The sequence below is a fragment of the Planococcus citri genome, chromosome 4 (assembly GCF_950023065.1).
Source record: "Planococcus citri chromosome 4, ihPlaCitr1.1, whole genome shotgun sequence".
Classification (NCBI taxonomy): domain Eukaryota; kingdom Metazoa; phylum Arthropoda; class Insecta; order Hemiptera; family Pseudococcidae; genus Planococcus; species Planococcus citri.
Window position 1 is genome coordinate 47342926 of NC_088680.1, and position 16204 is coordinate 47359129.

Consider the following 16204-nt stretch of genomic DNA (forward strand, 5'->3'; position numbering starts at 1 on the left):
GAGTAATTCTCATCAAGCTACCATTCGCCCTCAAGGTATCGGTATGTCTTACGATCAAGTCACTAAAGCTGCACGCATAGTACATCGCGACTTAGCGAACGCTGCTCGTGACAAACGTGCCCAAATTCGAGCTGCATTTCAAGGCGACAATAATGCGAGAGCACTTTCCAGCGCTCAGTCAAATTCTACTCCGCATGTATCTCACGCCGAAACTGATTTGTATGCAAACCCCATTCCATCCACCTCGACAGGGGCACCTGTTATCTTCGATACCCCTCCTGACTCAGAACCTATCGTCTTAGATTCTCTTCCACTCTCGAAATCGTCCATTACAACTAGAGGACGTGGAAGGTCGAGAAAGGAGAACTCCTCAATTCAGTCAAATAATTTACCACGTGAAAATACCATCTCAAATTCACAAATTACGACTGGGGCATCTCATGCACTCGAACTCAATCTTGAGAGTTCGAAGTCATTTACCGAAGAACCTCAAGGTCACGATCTCGCGCATGAAACCCCTATTCCATTCGCATTTGATGACGAGATAATTACGGGTAATCTCAACCCGAAGCCATCTAAACGAACTCGTCGCTCAGTCCGAATTCAAGAACGTCAAATGCGAATTGGACCTCAATTAGACAAACAGCGTATTTCCCGCACTGAAGTGAATCAAATTCTCACGAACCATGATTCCGAATATGAACAATTCTACGGAATTTATTTCGAACATGAGATTCCTACTGTCGAAAAGTGCGGGAAAAATAATGCTGAAATTCTTCAAGATGGACCATTAGATCATTTAGACAATTCCTTCAAGGTCAAATCCAAATCCGACCTTGAAAGGACTAAACACATCAAATGTGCTGATGACCTTGAGCGTGATACCTTAGTCACCATACAAGAGTGCAAGTCACAGAACGATCCCAAGTCCGAAGACTCCAATATTTCCGACGTCGAAAACGGTTCCGTGCAAACTTGGAACGTGAAAAATTCTACGATGACGAAGGAAACGGACTCTGTGATTTCTGTACAAACACTTGCAAAAAAGCGTCAAAACTCAGAGTTATTACTCAAAGCCTTACAAAAATGGCTAATAACGTATAAAGACGATCCACGCAAATCTATGTTGCAATTTCTCAAAAAAGATAACGACTTGCAGTCAAGGTCATCCAATTTTTCGAATGATCTAAGTTGCGTCATCTATCCTTGTCGAAATACCTACCCGATTATGTTTAGACCAAACGTCAAAGTCACTGCGTTTTTTGTTCCCAATGAAAATTTCGTATCACTCGGACAGAACTCACATTGACCGATGTTCAAGGTCATTTAATATTTCGAGTCAATCAAGCTTCTGAGCATGTTTGAACGAAGTTTTCCTCGTTCATGTCTACTTTTCCCGGAAAGACATCCGATCGGAATTCCAAACTCACAGAATTTTCGATCCCCATTCACGAATTGACCTTGAAACATTTCGATGGATCGCTATGTCAAACACCTCATAGATCCTCAAGGTCACAATCGATCGTATTGAACAAATTCTAAATTCAAATCTCAATTGGGATGCCATACAGTGATCTCTGCACATATGTCAATGCAAGATTCACTGAACGCATCATTTCCTTTCCTTTGTTGACGAATAATCTATTCAATGACTCATTCATCTGAGTTGGTCACCGTCAACTTACATCCAAAATTGAATAGACGTGTCATTCTTACTGCGTCTGGTAGTTGCCACTTGATAATAAAGACAGTGCCTATTTCATGGCATATGGCGAACCAAACGAACTGAGAATTCTATCCTCATTCCTAGCAGTAACACCTGATAAAAATTATCGGACTTTACTCGTAATTCTTTTCTAAATACGTCATTCTGTTGGACACTTTTCAAAATTTATTGCGATTTTCTCGTATCCTCTAGCCAATACTCTGGTCAAAGTCACGAGAATTACACATCTCTGCTTTCTGAATCCGTATTGCAAACTTACAACTTGCACCATGTACGCGCGTCCTCATGGTTGAAAAGCTTTGACTTGGTCCAAGTACTGTTTCACCAATGACGACTTCGCAATCCCTCTACATTTCTTCAAAATTAATCCCTATCCTCAAGTCAGAAATTCTATGAATTCATTTTTGCTCTCTCTGTCTCGGTTCCATATCCAAACAGGATATATGACGACAGATCTAACACCAGCGTCAGATCATCGTCCAAGATATCGAATTGAACACGTGTCGTCTTCTTCATCGAAGAATTCAATTTTTCAATACGGGACAGTCTGAGAGTTCGTATTCATAAAATATCACTCGATTCCAAATCCAAATTAAGAACCCATCGATTGTTCCTCCGAAGCAACACTTGGGTCATGTACAACCTGGATTTCCTCATTTTTGATTCTATCGTCCCTAATTTAAACATCTTTCTTGTATAACTTCAATCCTGAATTCGATCTATAGCTCGAAGGAGAAACCTACTTGCAATGAACGGCTCTATGTCCGACTCAGATTCTCTGAATCTTGTATAAGTTCTCCAGCAGTCTCATACTGGGATCTCTTTCTAATAGCCGACTTGCTACATTCCATAATTTGACCCAAATTATTTGCGAAGGTCGTCTAGAGCTTACTGAATTCATACCGATCCTAAATTCACACTTTTTAGATTTCCTTATCCTTTAGTAAGAATCTCGTATAGTTCGTCAATTCGAAATTCCGCATATCAAATTGAAGACATGATTTGGCCAAGAATGTCGCTAACGACCAACACACAAGTAGGTTCTGGTGCTGTTATCGGCGCATAATACCTAAGGTGTATGTCGTCAAATATCAATGTCGGCAACTACCAGACCGCTGCTATATACGACCTTGAATTGTCAACAACATAAAAAATAGTTGTCAAGGTCATGATTCAAAGACATAGTTCAACACCAAATTAATATGGTCAATCGACCGTTGAATCACGTGTTGACATGGAAAGGAAATACTACCTACAGTAAAAGCTCGTTATAACGCTCTTCAAGGGACCGGAGAAAAAGAGCGTTATAAGCCGAAGCGCGTTATAACCGAAAGTCTCATTTTAACGCTGATTAGCGTTATACCGCGAATTCTCGTTTTAAAGCGAAAAAGGCGTTATAAAGGAAGTGGAAACGAGAACTTTATTTTGAATTTGAACAACTGTTCCAGTTGGAAATGAAAAAATCTGAAATTTTACTTTGATTTTGAGGTCTGTTATCATAATATAAATCATTTTTTGGCAAAATTTTGCCATAAAAGTTTTTTTTTGTTTTTTTAAAATCAAAACTACAAAAATTGCAAAAAAAAACTGTTGTTGTGGCCAAAATTTTCAGAAAGTGATAATTTTTTACACATGAGTAAGCTTTTTTTTGCAAAAAATCGGGTTTTTGTTGTTAAAATTATGGAAAAAATGTGATTTTTCCTGAATTTTGGAGCGTTAAAACGCGATTTATAATCGCTCATGAGCGTTATATCGCGATTAATTTTACATTGGTTTAAATGGGGATGTCAAGGGACCAGAAGGAATCAGCGTTATAACGAAATCAGCGTTATATCCGAAAGCGTTATAACGAGCTTTTACTGTATATTGATCTCACTGACATTTTCCCGTCCGTGGTTATGGACACAAATATTACTAAACTTGAAAACCCCATCGGGAACTGTTCGATCTTACGATCTTGGCAAAATTTTTGAAGTGGACATGGCGAAAATCTTTCCCTAACAAAGGAACCTCAGCTGGATCCACAAAATTTCAATCCTGAATACTGAAGTCGAACGGTTGAACGGTTCACGTTCCTAATCATGAATAAAACATAGCATGATACTCACAAACTTCCATTTGTCGAGGCCAACAGTCCGATAAAATCAACGGGCTCATTGGCTGGAAGTCACGATTCAAACAACCTTAATCTGAAATAACGGAAGTTTCAAGGTCAAATAAGTCAATGTCGCGCATCTATCGGCCATAGAATGATAATATCACCATCAATTCGCTGATTGGAATTCCGATATCGACGACCTTGATCCGACTTATCTTCAGAAAACTCAAGGTTAAACAAAACCAATTCTTGTCTATATGCGATTATTGCCGCTGTTGGCATTGTTGACTTTGGTTGTCTGTACAGATAGTATACCGAATTGTCAACCATCGCATACTACGAAAAGCAAGAAGAAGCTCACCTTTATAATTGTCAAGCTCGCACACAGCGACTACATTATGATACCGAATCGAAACAATTTACACCTCTTGTACTCGTCAAAGGTGGCTAAGTTGGCATTCTTTATCGTAGTTTCTTTGACAGAATACAAGCTCACGTATTCACGCGATACTCGCTTTGTCATCGAACTCATTAGAGCACAGTCAAATGCTCGAAATGTCATATAAAAAGTGAAATACTCCTTCACGATAAAAGTGGAAATGTCATCTCCACAATCAACACAATTATCATGTATTTCTCAGAATGCTTCAATTTATATCTCTTTTTCGTAGATCAAGGTCTTAATTTCGAAAAATTCGATTCGAGTCAAATTTCCTCAGAAGTTCGAAACATCTCAAAGAACTGTTTTCGAGGATTCTGTACTTGTAACGATACATGCAAACATACCAAATGTTGGACGATTCCAAGTGAGGAATGCAGTTTGCTGTCAATTTCATTTGAAAAATCTTCCGAATTCTCCATGGTCGGAGATGCTTTGTTTGCAACATCGACGTACAAGACACCTAGCAACATTGTCAACAATTTTTTCCTCAATTTCCACGAATTCATCAGTGGAAACCATTTGACAACTAATTGACCTCACCATCCGTCTGAGGCACATTCGGATTCTGTACCGAATTACCAATCACTACCGTTTCGAAGAAATAAGACTCTCCGAAACTGAAATCCCTGATTTGTCAACCTTAACAATATCAAGGTCATTACATGAACATTCTGTAACTTAACGGATGTAACAAAACAAACTCCTTTCATGTCTACACCGACAAGATGTGCCGTTCTAATGCACGGATGTATTTAGCATTGCCTTTCTCCTTGTCATATTTCAGGCATGAAAAAACCAAGAATTGACTCATTATTGCGGATATCAACTCGCACACTATGACGACAGGTCCGACACTAGCGTCAGATCATCGCCAGGGTGTCACACAATCAGACATAGTTTCCACGGTCAAGATAAAATTATTGATGTCCTTGAACACGCACGTTCGTGAGGGGCACGGAGATCCCTACTACCTCTGGGTAAGAGATCTATCGATCCACACTATTCCGTGGAACAATCCTAGATCCATTCGTCAATCAAAAGCCAACGTCATTAAAGTGTTGAGTCTCAAGCATCATTTCGAGAGATATCATACCTTAGTCTCACAAACGTGACTTATCTTTTTGCACTACTCGAGTGACTCAAGGAGAAGTACGCGATGAAATTTCGATATGGCTAACATTTGTATTGACAAGTTACCGGATTTGATGATTCCAGAGTTTGCTGTACTCAGACCATGATTCAAGGTCAAATTCTCAGTGAACTAATCTACCATTCCCTACTTTTCAAAGTCATCCCAAGTCAATCCATTCTGATCGCACTCCATTGACGACAAAAAACAATAATGTTTGAGTTGGAGCAATACCATTCAGAAGTGTAGCGCATCGACCTAGATAACGATGGTCGTTCTGCTTCGACATCAAGTCATCCACTCAATTTCGTCTTTATTATTCGAATTGGAAATTTGCCGGGTGAATTCTCAAATCATCCATCGCAACTTTTTTCCATATTCACCAACACTCTGACATGTCAACACTTCGAGTTGAGCTATCTGGTCCTCAGCTGCTCACAGAAGCTTAGCAAGTGTAACTTTCACTGAGGAAATCCTGACTCTTACTTCCTCTTGACATATTGTCATATTTGAGTTGCGAGGCATTTAGAATTGGTATTATTATCTTCTGACAACCCTCTCAAGAACAAATCACTTGAGAAATCAAAATTTAGATCAAAAAATCATTAATGTGTTCGATAATGCCACATACGTGGGTGTAAATGTATCCGTTCAAGGTCATATCTCAGATGTTGGTATAATTTTCATCAGGCCATGCATCTAACCATCCAACAATGCCTCACAATCAGTTTTCGAGAACAAATCACTCGAAAATAAACAATGCCAAGGCTGGATAAACCCAACAGTGTCAGTTCAACACCAACCTCGGCTTCAACATCATAGCCTGTGTAATCCTTTGTCATTGAATAGAAGATTGTGAAAATCCTTTTCGATCACGAAGACCTTGAAACGAATCGTCGGCTCAGATGATCCCAGTAATACCTGAAGGTCACTAAACCTTCAGCGCATCTGAACATCACATAAGGTTGATCGTTCACAGCAGTAATCCGACCATGATTCATCGATTCAGGGTCACACTTCGCTATCGATTCTTTGATCATATCATTTTCACTCAAGGTCAAACATTTCCTTATTATGTCATACGTAATACGGATAATACCATCTTCCGATAAACATCTCTCTTAGATCGACCGAGTGATCTATATGTTGCCATTAATCTCACGACCTTGGCAATTCATCACTCGATAAAACTATTGAATTTCGGCTACGATCATCATGGCGCTATTGGTTCATGCACATATCACCACACAGTGTCGCATGACTGGACAGTAACCTGACACATTGGTCTTCCTCTCAGCCGAATATCACGATTCCTTTTTGTCTTTTGTGACGCTCAACTTCATTATCATTTTTCTGTCAAAACCGCTAAATTTCATTCCTGTTACTTATTTACAGATGATTGAATCAAAGTATTCATATTGGAAAAATATTTAACTGAACAATGTCCCAAGATGTGTAATGACAGGTCTGACACCAGCATCAGATCATCATACCACGTCGATCAATCAATAATATCCTCAAAAACTGTAAATTTTTGCTAAGTATATTTTCACCTGAAAAAACAAACGGTAGTTTCGCACTTTCATGCGTTCAAGGTCACGAACATACCACGTCAGGTCGAAAATGGCGAAAATATTCCTCTCAATTCCCAACATTTCCCTTATTTCAAGACGTATTCACTCGAATCGTCATAATAGATTCCAAATTGCACAACGTGCAATTACCCCAAGTTGAGAAGCCCTGCTTTACGCAGTATCTTCTTCCTTTTCTTTCTCACAATTCCGAGAACTCCATCCCTATTGTATTCACATACCCGCTTATCGCAGAGCCGCCATTTTGTCACTTTTTCCCGACAGTCTGGCACCTCGGCAGCTGCACTCTTATGCAGTACAGTGATGATGAGAGGTGGTGGGGGAACTATGCTCGTCGTGCTAGTGCTTGACGAGCCGGTTCTATCCAACCATTTATCATGTTACCGTCTTCGCGTCAACATTCCTTTCCAGTATACTCTAGTCGAAAGTTACATTTTTGCTCAGTGCATGATATTTTTAATATTTTAATTATTATGAACGAATTATCTGAGGTTTTTATTTGTCATAACAAATTATTTCTTTGACAACGCACTTTGTCGTTTTATTTCGTTCGTGTCGGTACTTTCGTTATTTAGAATTAGTTCCAACAATTGGGTAAGTACTGACGTCCTTTTTGCTTCCAAAGATTTGAAATTCAGTGTTAACGTAAACGAAACGAGGCCCCCAACGCCAAACTTTCGTGATTCGATAGTTTTTTAGCTTTTTTACGCTTTTTTCCGGTCTTTATTTCCATTTTTATCCCAGTCACTTTGACTAATCGACTCGTCGTAATTTTGTTCATAGCGTTGAGATGGAAGATCAAGTTCAGTTCTTATGCGCCGCGTGTCGATGTTCATTAGCTGCCATAAGCCCGATTAAGATAAATGAGGCACTATGCCGTGATCCTCCTGATCTGAATCCCGAGTACGACGACCAAATCACGTGCACGAATTGCACGCATTTATACCACAGATCTTGCATTGACGAACTAGCCCGAAGACAGTCCCTCAGGACTGACAACGATGTCACATTTATTAATTGTGTCTATCCGGGCTGTAACGTCGCAAATCCTCGCTTGCATATTAACGACCTTGAAGTGCAAATTCGGCCGATTGCTCATGGTGAACAAAACACCAACCTAGGCTACGAAGCACTTCAAAACTCGGTCCGAATCTTACGCAACTGTCTCAATCAGGCCGAGCAAACAATCTCGACCTTGAAAGATCAAAACAGATCTCAAATGTCAATCTCCGGACGCAATTGTCCGACTCTGAATGTCAATTCTGCGCGAAATAGTCAATCGCAGCGAACGACGTCCACAGACAAATCGTCATTTTCGTTCATGGACACGTCATCGCTGCAAACAGCGCAAACCTCTCAAACTCCACCGTCAGGCGAATTTCGTAAGCCTAACAGTACCAAAGTGCCGAAGTCTCGTTCGATTCCCTGAACCTCTCCATTATGGCGAGACCGGAGCCCCCATCAAGGCAATTCACGAGAAACGTCGAGGGATCGAAATTCATCTAATCGATCACTACCTCGCGATCATCCGGTACAAACCCCAAACATGTCACAACAGTCTCGTCCATTTTTTAATGTGTCTCTTGTACAGCAAAGGACTGCGGCGATTCCGGCTTTCCGTCAACCACCTGCCGAAGCAGCTCCTATTCAACAACAAATAGAGAACAAACGACCGTCTCAGTCTCAAATACCGTTAAATCTCGATCGAACTCACGAAAATATTACAAAGTTCGAAGAACGTTATCGAGATGCAAAGCCAAATGTAAACGATCTGCTACCATTTTATCCGTTACGAGCATATCCGCAATTTTTCATGATTGCAGGAGTTCGAAATAACGATGGCACGCAGAACGTGGCGGTCTTTGCGTACAATTTTCTCATTGTCGGTGATGGTCATGCGACTGGCTTAGCTACTTACATTTGTAAGAAAAGGCCTCATATAAGACACTTGCACCCAGAATTCTATGGAAGAGGACTGTCAGTTACAGATCTAGTTACCAGTTTAGGACAACTAGAATCCTTACCTCACCAAATAATTATCGCCATAGGCACATTTGACATTGTCAATAGACTTGATCCGTCATCTTTTTGAAATACCTGGTCTGGATTTATTTCCTTGTGTATTAAGAGGAGAGTTCAACGTATCGTCGTATTGCCTCCGATAACCCATAGGTCCCAACCAAGACTTCAAACCCAAGGTATCATAGACGTCCTTAACTCGTCATATAATTCACACAGATTCCAGTACGAATACGCGCCCCGTTTCATAGTCAACTTGTCTGAACGTGACGTGGAATCGCGAATGGATCAATATGGCCCATACTTCAAAACCTGCGAATATCGATATGTAGCACATCGCATTCGAGAATCCTTTATTCCCGTCACTGAAGGAGACTTTAGAAACGCGGCCGGACTCCTCGAAGATCCTATAAACGAACCCGAACCAGTCCCCGAATTCGATGAAGATCATTGGGACTACTTCGCATCAACCGAAACGGAATCTGATTCCGATGTTATCACTCCTGCTTCGCGTACTCGTGAAAACTCGACTTCATCGGCCTCTAGCTCTCATACGCTAAACGTGGCTGCGCCAGAATTCCAACCTGGCAGAGTATCGCGAAGTACATCTCAAACAGACCTTACCGAGTCGCGATCAATTTCAAGGTCAAATTCAAATACATCCCTTGATGATCGTTCACCCCTACTGACTCAGACCAAGAAACAGCTTAGGCTGATTTCTCCTCTCGCTCCAAGACCTATATTCGATGAGACCACTCAAACATACAAAATGATGTCGAAACCTCCGACACCAGTCTCGTTCGAACACCCGCCCAATGATTCAACTATTTCGAATCAAAATCCAAATAAATCTCCTCCGAAAGCTCCTACTCCCATGGAACAAGACCAACCCGTTACTCTTTCTGAGAACACGGATTCTTCTGGTCAACCCCAATTCTCCGGTCTTTCCAACGCATACTATCAAGCTCAACGTGGTGCTGAAGAAATTGCTAGGTACCACGATATGCACGCGGAAATGACCAGAGACATTCCCGATCGCTTCGTCCACTTTCCCGATAAGAAAAAAGGAGATCCCCGTCTAAAACCGTCGAAACCTGCTTACACGATAGCTGGAATTCTCAAAACGCAATCCGAATCGGAGAACCCTTCTTCGAAGATCAAATGCGATCCAGATAAGAAGCAGAGGTTAGAAATTCGACTTTCCAATCAGTCCATTACTGAAACCACCCTCAAGCGACAACAAGCTGCTGAGATTGATTCGTATTCGAAAGAAACAGAAGCTCACGCTCCTGTAGCTCACGAACCCTTCAGCGGTCGACTTGTCAAAGTTCCTATTTCCCCAAATGAATCACCGTTAATGACTCGTTTCCGAGAAGAGATGGACACCGACCACAGTTCTAACGAAGGTTCTATCGTGTCAAATAGGTCCACTCGCTCTTCTAATTCCAAAAAGAAGACGCCGGTGAAACAAAACCCAACTGCTCGTATGCACACGGCGAAATTATCGAAATCTCAACCGATTAAACCGCCGAAGGTCATTCGAAAATCCAAGGCCACGACCGAAACTTCCATCTTGAGGTCGTGCCTTGAAGGTCAAATTCCCGCATCTCGTCCTTCCGATGCAGAACCCGCTCAACAATCCGTAGAATCATTGCCGATCGATCAAAACGCCGTCATAGACATCCCATCTAATGGTGAGAACTCTAATTTGATCGAAGAAATCGTCAATTCGGATAATTGGCGACAACAGCTCGGAGGTGACGTAGATCCGGATGCCATGTTATCCGACGACCTTAAAGACCTCGATACCGATTCTTTACCTCAGTAAAGTAGAAAATGCGGTAGTATTCAGGCATACTCCATGCCAACTTTCAACAAGCCAGCCATCATCAGTGCTGATGCCCTCAATTTTCGTACGAGGAAGTATCATGTTAAATATGTTAAATAAATTTTGTTTATTTTACTTTAGAATCAAATTTTTCTTTTTCTTTTCCTTGCTTAATTTTAAAGCGATGTAATTTGTTAATTTTTCATAACATTCGAAATTTCTCTGTTCAAATCAATGTCAGTTATGTTCATATTTTATGATTTGAAACTTGTAACAAAATATTATATATTCAGTTTATAATTTTCATTATTAGTATCACTTTTTGTTTGTTTGTTTTTTTCCATGCATTGTACATTTTATTATTTTTATCGTTTTATACATATTTTGTTAATTTTAGAAGCATAGAAATATTGTTTGTCGTTTATGTGTTCGATAGCTAAAATTGTTCCAAATGTTTATTTACTGCTAGATTACCACAACTATTATGCTTTGTAATTCGCCAACAGACAATGTCTTCCGATCCACCTTTACGATACGTTATTACAATCGATCCATAACTACGATTCTTCAACGCATGATCCAATTCCATCGACGACGACGATATATGATAATTTCAACGACGAGATGATACCAGTCTATATACGTTCATCCGATTCACGAGACCTGCTATTCCGACAGATGCAGACGATGATTTTTGTTTCCAAGGTCATCACCGTATTTTTAAGAATGTTTAAAGGTATTTATTTATGTTTTCTCCCTTGGCTTTCTCGACGCCAACTCATACCGAAGTACACGAAGTAAATATCTCATTCGAGCTGTCCGAATCTCAAGTCCTCTCAGCCAAAGGTCATCTAAGGCTGAAATCTCATCGGACGATTACACGTCCGAAGTAAAAAATAAAATAACTCCACAACCGTATACGGATTTTAAAACCTTTCCGTGGTTGTTACCACTCGCAACCCTCACGTTCGATCTTTTTGTCTGCGTGACCTTGAATAGTCGCCGCTTAGAGTCCTTGTACTTTGGTTGGTGCTTTGATTGTTCGATGTCCTTGGATGTCGGCAGTTGAAGGCCAACTGATTGCATCGACCGACGCGGATGTCTTTCTTGGGCTCGCAACTAGAAATTTGGACTTCTGTCTTTCCGTACACATACTCACATTCAATGAAAGTACGGGGGGCAGAAGTGTATAGCAATTGTCCGTTGTCACCGGTTTACATATTACTATCCAGTTTTTTCCGTGCTTTCCTTCAATGGTGAGGCCATTAAAGCTAAACCTCAGAGGGGCATATGTGATAGTGTATATGGCCAACCTGGTGTCAACGTACATTCAGGGTCTACTACTGTGGTAACACTGCGTCCGTCCTCGTAAGCGGAGCTCCGTCCGAGCTACGTAGAGGAGAACGAGCTAGTCTGTAGATGACAGTGGCAGAAATAGTATGTCTGTTACCAGTCGTCTCAGCGTGAGTCTGTTCTTATAGCTAGGAGAGACACCAACGTGTATCTCCGTGCTCGTTCTCCCTGATCAAGAGGACAAAGGACAGCTCGCCATCCGTGTTCGGTTTAATTACCATTCATATTTACCTTAAATGAGTTAATTTACCCGTTCGCGGGAGTTTTGTTAATATACCCCATCGAGGGAGTTCGGTTAATGTTTAAAGTACCCCATCGTGGGAGTAAATCGTGTTAATATACCCTGTAAGGGAGTTTTTGTGTAAATGTAACGTAAATAAATACCTCTTGAGTAACCAAAACCGTATTTATTATCGTAATATGCAATATTCTAATTCATCTGTACTGTGTATCCTGTGCTATCCGAGCAAATAACAGGTAAGTCCACGTAGTGGTATAAATATTCCGTCTAAGTGGTATTTCTAGTCTTCACCCCGTAAATAGGTAATTATTATTATCTTCACACTAGCGCAGTCCAGGTGTCTTTTAATATTACAAGACCCCTTGGGGGCCCTTGGGGAGGTGCTACCAAAATCAAATTTTCCAAAATGAAAAAAATCGAGTGATATGTCAAAATATAGGTTTTTTGGGTCGAGAAATACAAATCTGAGGTATTTTTTCCCCCTGGAACCCCTTGAGGGCCCTTGGGGTTGGGGAGGTGAAACCCAAATCAAATTTTGTAAAAATGAAAAAAAATCGAGTGATGTGTCAAAATATAGGTTTTTGCGTCGAGAAACACGAATCTGAGGTCCTTTTTTTCTTCAGCCCTTCGAGGGCCCTTGGGGAGGTGGCGAGGTGCTACGGAAATCAAATTTTGTAAAAATGGAAAAAATCGAGTGATACGTCAAAATGTAGGTTTTTTGGGTCAAGAAACACGAATCTGAAGTCCTTTTTTTCATTCAGCCCCTAGGAGAGGTGCTATCGAAATCAAATTTTGAAAAAATCTCAAAAATTTGAGTAGTTTATTAAAATCTAGATTTTTTTGGTTGAGGGGTTTTATTAGTCAGTTTTTCAATCATTCGACCCGATATCGTCGGTTATTTTATATCATAACTTGAAAAATCAGACCTAGGTAATAATCGGAAAGTAACTAACCACCCCTAAATAATTCTACACAATTCAACACACATTTTCACGCAATCGCGGTTTTGAAGGGAGTTGAATGAAAAAACTTATGCCTTATTCACTTACAATTATGAATTAGTTCGCGACGTTCGCGTTAATTCAGTTAAAATGTAGTCGCATTTGAGACAAGATATCTCAAGAATGGTAGCACCTCCCCAAGGGCCCCCGAGGGGTCTGAGGGAAAAAAGGACCTCAGATTCGTGTTTCTCGAGCCAAAAAACTTACATTTTGACATATCACTCGATTTTTTTTTCATTTTTACAAAATTTGATTTTGGTCCCACCCCCCCCCCCCAGGGGTCTAGTGAAAAAAAGGGCATCGGATTCGAATTCCTCGTTGGAAATTACTACGAAATTTCTACATTCAACTCTTGATATGGTCATAGTTTTGTTGTAAAATGCCATGCGCGCCTTTTTTCGCCATCCGAGTCACTGTGCGCTCTTTGATTTTTTTCATGTAAGTAATTATCCTAAAAAACATAAAAAACGTACAAATTTCAGTCTCACTCGTGATTAATTTTGAAAATTTTGAAAATCACTGGTCTGATGAATCAAAATTTTTGGCTTAAAATCATCAATAGGTACGAGTTTGAAATAAAAAAAAAAAAAAAAAAAAAACAGCTACGTACATTGTATTTTAATAATGAAAATAGGTACCTACTGACAAAAATTGAATATTTTAGATAAAGTAGGTACAATTACCTATTTTTAATAGATTAGATTTATCAGACTCCATAGCTCCTTTCTGCTTTGATCTAGGGCGCCAAAATTTTTTCTGAGGAAGTTCAAACTAAAAGATACCATTTGGTTCAAATCTTAGATAGGTACTTATACTTTTTTTTCGTCGTCTACCGTGCTTGCTTATTCATCATTTCTAATCGTTTTCTCTCAAGATGACACTGTCACACTGGCAGCATTTTTTGTATGCCAATTTATTGCAGTAGGTATAGGTAGAGCCTGATCTTGGAGAAATTGCGAGATTAGTGTGGGTAATTTATGATAACTTATAAGGTAAATACTAATTGTGGTGAACTTGTGTTACGTGATTTATAACGCCCATGTATGGTGCGACGTTCGTGATTTACGTGTTACATATTTTTCTTACGTGAAGTTTGAATTTTCACAATAATTATAAACAATGGGTAAGTTAAGTATATACACCTAATTGATATTCGATTGAATGCGATTTTCCTGCAATGCTGCAAGCATATACATATTCTAATACCTACGTAAGTTTGTTCAAGTTGATATCAGTTTGTGTTCTTACTTAATTGTGGTGATTTTTTTTTTGTGTATTGAGATATCGATCAACACATCCTTTTGAATAAATAGCTAATTAGATAGGTAAAGTATTTTTCCATGGACCTATTAAGTAATGGATATCTACCTAAGTTATATGAATGATACTACAGTATACTTTGATATCCATATTTAGGTAGGGCATTTCAACTTGAAAAATCGGATACTAGGATATGATGATATATTGAAACAAAATATTCTTGTCTATTCGTTAATTTGAACCGAAGAACGCTTGTGTGCAGGATTGGTCTTGCAAGTATTATTAACCCCTTTATTGCTAATTTATTTCATTTCCAGAGATTCCAAATTTTACCTGAAAATTGGACATTATTTTGGCTCCTCCGAAACGATGAAAACGACCATGAAAACAGTGATTTTAATAATCACTTTCGTTTCTGTAAACGCTTTCTTTGTAGATCTTCCGTCAGACGATGGGTGCACATGGGAAGAAAATCCCGTCGAAATGTTCGTTTTTAATTTTCAAGAAAAGGCAATCTTTCCCACCACCTCATCGTTGCTTTATTCAGACAAAGATGCTGTTCTTTTCGACGCTCAGTTCAGCCTCAAGGAAGCTAATAAAATAGTGCGCTTCGTACAGAATATCAACGCAAAGCTGCGCTTAATCATCATTACTTGCGGCGATCCAGATTATTACTTCGGCCTGCAAGCTATCGTTGAAGCTTTTCCATCAGTAGAAATTGTAGCTTCTCCTAAAGTGGCAAACTACATTAATCAAACCAAAGACGCCAAACTGAACTTTTGGGGTTCGAAATTGGCACATAATGCGCCAAATGAACTATATGTACCAAAGCCTATTGACCGAGATATGTTTCATGTTGATAACAAGAAAGAGGTTCGGATGATGGAAATGGATTCTTATGCAGCTTACGTGTGGATCCCAGAGGATAAAATGATTCTCGGAGGCGTTGGTATCTATTCGGGTATCCATGTGTGGACAGCTGACACCCCTACTCCTGAAATGCGTTTGAACTGGCGCAAAGTGCTTCAAAAAATGATTGACCTCGAGCCTCAGGTTGTCATTCCTGGACATTTTATTGGCAAACGACAGATATATGATGATGGTGCTATTAGATTCACGCTCAAGTATTTGGAAACTTTGGAAAAAATACTAGAACAAAATAATTACAAGAATTCTACGGCAGTGATAAATTACATGAAAGAAAAGTTTTTGGGTCTCGGCTTGGAAAGTAATTTAGAGCTTGGTGCCAAAGTTCTTACTGGAGAAATGAAGCTTTAAAAATGAAACAAATTTAACTGAGGAGTGAGGAATGATAATGGTTCAAATGTTCAATGTTTTGAAATTAAATTGTACTGTAATTAACTTTATCCACCCGTTATGATTAAAAATGAAAAAAGAAACTGCTTTGTTTTTCATGATTGAAGCTATACCTAGACCTACCTACCATTCCTACGAACATGGAAATGTTCAGAATTTTCTGAAATCTGTCTGGTCTATTTACGACCATTTTGAAGC

At 39.7% G+C, this 16204-nt stretch overlaps 1 protein-coding gene across 4 annotated transcripts; it reads left to right on the top strand.

Annotated features, from left to right (window-relative positions):
- Positions 1 to 14401: 14401 nt before the first annotated feature.
- LOC135843833 (uncharacterized) lies at positions 14402 to 16089 on the top strand. Of its 4 annotated transcripts, none has more exons than XM_065361860.1 (2): positions 14402 to 14639; positions 15007 to 16089. In XM_065361860.1, exon 2 carries the CDS (start codon positions 15059 to 15061, stop codon positions 15965 to 15967), a length of 909 nt encoding a protein of 302 aa, XP_065217932.1. In that variant the 5' UTR covers positions 14402 to 14639; positions 15007 to 15058; the 3' UTR covers positions 15968 to 16089. The 4 variants fall into 4 exon arrangements, with proteins under 4 accessions (XP_065217932.1, XP_065217931.1, XP_065217929.1 ...); XM_065361859.1 differs by having other exon boundaries at positions 14403 to 14552; XM_065361857.1 differs by having other exon boundaries at positions 14560 to 14754; positions 14846 to 16089.
- Positions 16090 to 16204: the final 115 nt, after the last annotated feature.

Bases quoted from the DNA above. Each gene is read 5' to 3' on its own strand.
- LOC135843833 (XM_065361860.1), top strand. From the start codon at position 15,059: ATGAAAACGACCATGAAAACAGTGATTTTAATAATCACTTTCGTTTCT.